The sequence below is a fragment of the Teleopsis dalmanni genome, unplaced genomic scaffold (assembly GCF_002237135.1).
Source record: "Teleopsis dalmanni isolate 2A unplaced genomic scaffold, ASM223713v2 unscaffolded_contig_1970, whole genome shotgun sequence".
NCBI classification, from domain to species: domain Eukaryota; kingdom Metazoa; phylum Arthropoda; class Insecta; order Diptera; family Diopsidae; genus Teleopsis; species Teleopsis dalmanni.
In genome coordinates, this window is record NW_024033352.1 from 1 (window position 1) to 6,133 (window position 6,133).

At 39.2% G+C, this 6,133-nt stretch overlaps 1 protein-coding gene across 1 annotated transcript; it reads right to left on the reverse strand.

The window, feature by feature from the left end:
• Positions 1 to 12: 12 nt before the first annotated feature.
• On the reverse strand, positions 13 to 5,379 carry LOC119664468 (the record flags this gene model as incomplete). Its single annotated transcript, XM_038073947.1, has 1 exon — positions 13 to 5,379. A coding segment is annotated over exon 1 (5,367 nt), but the record flags the coding sequence as incomplete, so codon positions are not given.
• Positions 5,380 to 6,133: the final 754 nt, after the last annotated feature.

A 6,133-nucleotide genomic window follows, 5' to 3' on the forward strand; every position in this document is an offset into this window, starting at 1 on the left:
GCTTGTTCGTACATTAGCATTCCGTACTTGTCCATCTTTGGCGGTGATGACATCAAGGATACGGCCCATTTTCCATTGACTTCTTGGCAGACTGGAGTCACATATTATTACCAACTGACCGGACTGTAGCGGCTTTACTTCCTTGTGCCATTTTGGACGCTTCAATAATTGCGGCAAATATTCATTTATCCAACGTTTCCAGAATCGATTTTTAAGGTTTTGTGCAATTCGGCATTGTTTGCGTAAGCAAATCTTCTTTTCGTCTTCACATGGCGTTTGAGTGGAATTTAAACATCCCAGTAGAAAATGATTAGGAGTAATCGGTTCCGGACTCTCGGCTGTAAGAGGTATGTCCGTTAACGGTCGACTATTAATTATATTTTCTGCTTCTATTAGTACGCTGCAAAAGGTATCAAGACGAGGTGCTTCCTCCTTTAACACTCGATGTAATATTCGTTTTGTACATTGGACAAGACGTTCCCAACATCCACCGGCTGATGGATTAGCAGGACTGTTGAAAATCCATTCCACACCAGTTTTACCAGTTTCTTGTTGTATAGCGTCAAAATCTAACAATCTCTCCTGTTTTTTAAGTTTTGACTGTGCTCCTATGAAATTTGTTCCATTGTCGCTTCTGATGCGAACAGGCACTCCACGACGGTTAACAAAATTCTTCAGGCAAAGTAGAAAGGCATCTGTTGATAAATCAGTAGAAATTTCGAGATGTATGGCACGTGTAGTAAGGCATGTAAATAGCGCAATCCATCTCTTCTCACGGCGTCGTCCAATTGTTACAAAGAATGGACCACAATAATCTGTTCCAGTATATGTGAATGGTCGGACATATGGCGTAAGGCGATCAGGTGGTAACTGACCCATCAATGGCACTGCTGGCGTAGATTTGTCACGTATGCATACCGGGCAATTTCTTTTAACTGTATTTAGCAAGGAATGACAGTTTGGTATCCAAAACCGTTGACGCATTTCGTTTATAGTTAACTTACTGTTTTGATGATGATTCTTTCTATGGTAATGATCCATGACTAGTAAGGCGATATTGTGATTGTGTGGTAAGATTATTGGATGGCGTGCGGAATCGGGCAAACAATAGGCGGCATCAATTCTTCCGTTAATACGTAATACTCCTTGATCATCTAATTTTGGTGTTAATTGAATCAGTTGACTGGACTTAGGCAATTCTTTCTGGTTTTGTAGAGCATTAATTTCTATCTTGTAAAGTTCATATTGAACTTGACGACATATATAATTTTCAGCGGCTATAAGCTCTTTTGGTATTAACTCTCCCTTATATCGCTGTTTCAGTTTTAAATTGTTGACGAATCGTAGAATCCAAGCTATTACACGAACTAGTTTTGTGAATGTTGAATACCGTTTCATATCAATGAGTGATCTATTATTAGCTATTAACAGACATTTCTTTGTGCATTCTTCTACTGCGCTGTGTAGTGAATACATTTGCGTTGGTTCTTTAGGCCATTCGCTTTCGTTTGCGAACAAAAAGGCAGGACCCTTTATCCATCGTGAATCGTTTTCGAGCATTTGCGATGGTTTAATTTTTGTGGCCTCGTCGGCTATATTGACTGCTGATGGTACCCAACGCCACTGTTTTGGTAGGGTACTGCTGAAGAGCTCTGCTATACGATTGGCGACAAACTGTTTATAATCACGTTTTGTTGAACGTATCCAAAGTAAAACGGTTTTTGAATCACTCCAAAATGTGGTGCTACTCACCTTTCGATCAAGGCATTTCTCCACTGCAATTTTAAGACGGCTACCCAACACTGCGGCTTGTAATTCTAAACGTGGCACGGTTGTTTCTTTCTTCGGTGCACATCTGGACTTGGCTGCTACAAAGGCGACATCAATATTGTTACCTTGTTTCATACGTAGATATGCTACTGCGGCATATGCAGTATCACTGGCGTCCACAAAAACATGGAATTGTAGTTCTTGTGCGGTTGAATATAATGGCGAAAAACATCGCAGTACAACTATATGACTGACTTTCTGAAATCCTGACCACCATTTACTCCATTGTGTGGCAAGTTGGTGAGGTAAAACATCGTCCCACTCAATTTGCAGCTTCCATGTAGCCTGGAGTAATATTTTAACGTCGATCGTAACATTAGCCAACAAACCAAATGGATCATAAATAGCCATAGCTAATCCCAGTAATTCTCTCTTCGTCGGCGGACGTTTACCATCTAAAACAGCACGTGGGATCTTTGCAAACTTAAAGTGAAACTCTAGTACGTCATCCTTTGAATTCCAAAACATGCCTAAAATTTTATCGGTTTTAGGCTGATGCTCCATGTTAATAACATCGGATGGTGTGGCGGCATTGTTATTTAACTGATTCTGCAATTCTTTATGATTTGATACAAAATTTCTTAGATGAAAACCGGCGGCGGTGTTAATGGCGATTGCCTCCTTGACAACTAAATTGGCTTCTTCAACGTTATCGAAACTGATAACAAGATCATCAACATACGTATTATCTGTAATGGCCTTAACGCCCTTAGGCATAGTTGCTTCGAAACGAGTGGCGTTTATATTTTTAATATGTTCTGCACAGCAAGGTGAACAGGCTGCACCAAATATCATAGAAGTCATCGTATAAACTTGTATTTGATTCGACTGATAGCTGTGTCTCCATAAGAATCTCTGCGAATTTCTGTCAGATGCTCTTATTTTGATTTGCGAAAACATCTCTTGGATATCACCTGCGACAGCGATTCGACGTTGACGAAATTTATACATGATAGTCATCAAAGGTTGTGCACGTTCAGGTCCTTTAAGTAAAACAGAGTTTAAAGAGACAGCTGTCACGGCAGCTGCTGCATCGAATACAATGCGTAATTTTTGTGGCTTATTTGGATTAATTACTCCAAAATGCGGCAAATACCATGTAGAAGGACTGTTGCGTTCTGCCTCTTCTGGTGTTAGTAGTTGAACATAACCCTTGTTTATGTACTTGCACATTTCCTTTCTATAGTTGTCAGCATATCTTTCATCACTACGCATTTTTTGTTCGACATTTAACAATCTACGTTTGGCCATTTCATAACTAGGCGGTAAGTGGATGTTGTCTTCTTTCCACAATAATCCAACTTCATATCGTTCACCGATATTTTTTACAGTGTCTTCAAGAATTTTTCTAGCTCGACTATCCTCTGTAGATTCAAATAAGGTGCTAGTATTTTTTATGCCCAAACTATCTAGTTCAAAGTATTCTTTTACTAGTTGATGTAATTTTATGTCATATGTTTTACGCATATGTAAGACATTAATAATGGGATTGACATTATATTGTGTCGGTCCATAGGCAACCCAACCTAACTTGGTGGCAGCGGCAATAGGTTCACTAGAACCGGCATAAATTGTCTGTTTGGCTACGCTTAGCATGCTGTGGTCCAGACCAATTAATAAACAAGGCTTAATGTCTGCATAACTTTCAATTGGCAAATGAGATAGATGATTGTATCGACCTTTGTCGAAGGATTGTTTCGGCAAATCCAAATTTCTGGCAGTATACACGTTCTTTAATTGATACGTTGTACATTCATTTACACGTTTAACTTCTAAGTTTATGACACGAGATTCTTCGGTAGTCTCCTTTTGGTTGTACCATTGCAATGTAAGTGGCACAGCGAGACCATTGACTCCAAGTTGTTCGGCAACATCTTCCTCAAGCAGCGTTACAGACGAACCTTCATCAAACATTGCATAGACTGTTGTGGTTGTTCGAGGGCCGCTTACGACAACTGGTAGAATTTTGAATAAGCAAGTATTAAGGTTTTTATGACAATTAAGTAAATGCTCGCGTCTGTTCTGAGTAATTGACGTAGAGGCTACCTCAGTCGATGATGACGTAGAAGTAGACGTGACTGGTGGCATTGTTTTGATGGCTTTGGCAGCTGACTGATGAAGCAGTTGATGATGCATACGTCTGCATTCATCAATTCCACATTCACGTTTAGACCGGCATTCCATTAGGCTGTGACCTCGTTGGAGACAACTGAAACATAGACGACTCTCTTTGACAAATTCCCATCTACTGGGTATACTAAGCGACTTGAATTGGCGACATGAACTTAACTTGTGACCTTCAGTACATTTGGTGCAAAACATCTGTTGTTCATCATTTTGTTGACTATTAAGTTTTGATTTTGTGTTGTTGTGAAGTACACGACGTGTAACATTTTGATTAAAATTTCCTGCAACAGCTGGGGACTGGTAGGTGACGGAACGCACGTTCCCCGAAGACGGCTGACTATAACGTTGAAATATTGGTAGGACTGATGGCATCACACTTACGACCTTTACAAGGTCACTTAACCATTCCGCAAACATCTCGATATTGGGAAATTGAAGCATACTAGTGGCATACCGACTCCATTCAAATTGTTTTGATGGTGGTAATTTTAATATTAGTTGTTCCAATAACATCGGATTCGTCAGATGATGAGTGCAATTAGCTGCCTTGAAAAATGCAACTATATTGCGCACTTGATTGGAGAAATCAATTACGCCTTCAAGACGGCTTTCATAAATAATTGGAAACTGTTGTATTTTCTGCATTTGCGCTCGTATTAATACCTCAGGACGACCAAAATTAAATTCTAACTCTTGTAGTACTTGTGGCACATTATCAGGAAATATAAGCAATGATGACACAACGCGTTTAGCATTACCGTGCAAGGCCTTGTGCAGTCTTATTAAATTTTGACGATTATTATATTTAAACTCACCAGTAGTATCTCTGTAACTGGCTCTAAATAAAGGCCAATCCTCTGGATTACCATCAAAATTTGGCAATGGATATAATTTTGTAGCTGCATTGTCTACGAATGAAATCAGGTGTGGCGCTGCGGATTGATATGGTAACGATACATTAACCGGAGACTGCTGTGGATATTGTGAGGATTCTACATTGCCCATGACAAAGGATGTAGACTCCGACGGCGGCGGCATATTTGATTCAGCAAGATTAACTGGTAACGTATTGACGACAGCAAAATTTGTTTGGTTATGTTCGACAGCTGCGGCAGCGGCGACGGTGACGTTTTGTTGTACAGGCATTCTTAAGCTATGAGCGGCGGCGGTGCTCGTGCTAGACATTCTGATTTCATTTCTAATTTGTTGATTATCTCGACGTAATTCCTTAACGGTATCATTTAGGCTATTTATACTGGCAAATAAGGCGGCTAGTTGATTCTGCGAAATGCTGCAGTTTAACGAATCTTCTTGATTTTCTTTGGCGTCACTCATCTCTACTAGTGTATTGTCTAAAATGTCTGAGTTTAAGGCTACACTATTTTCTTTTTCCTTTTCATTCACTTTCTTTCGCGTCATCATTTTTAATTTTCTATGTACATGTACAAATAACGGGATACGAACAAATTAAACTTGTATACATACAATTCCGCGAAAAACCACACATTAAACTTATATACACGCACACGCATTAAACTTGTACACATACGAGTTACGCGTAGCAACAACTTTTTAAACTTGTTAGACAATAGGCAATAATTTTTGTTTTAATAAATAAAACTTCATATATTATAAATTTGTGTAATATTTATTTAGAATAGTTGATGTTGTGCCGATGTGGCAATGGTGTGTTGTGTACTGTATACTGTGTACTATGTACTATGCACTGTGTTATATACTATGGACTGTGTTCTGTGTTATATTATGTGTTAAAAAGTTGATGTTGCTACTGCGGCACAATGTAGACGACTGACTGGCTTGACATTTGTTACTTGACATTTGTTGAGCTGTCATCACGAATTTTGCTCTGCACGCAGGGTTGCATTTATAAATGTCATTCATGGCTTACTAACAATGCATAAGAGCAATGATACTAGAAGTAGCAATCAAGCAATAAATAAAAGTAAAAATAACAAAAGAGTGACACTAGTTTCAACTGCCAGGAAAATATCAGGATTTCCATGCTTTAGGAAGTTTAGGAAGACTTCACGCTTGAGCGCCGAGCGAAGAGAGTTAACGTTAATGAGAATAATCTTAAGATTATTATACAAAACGAACTCGAAAACTTTTCGCGTGAGAAAGGCCTTTCGATCCTCATGCGAGGTAAGAGCAGAAA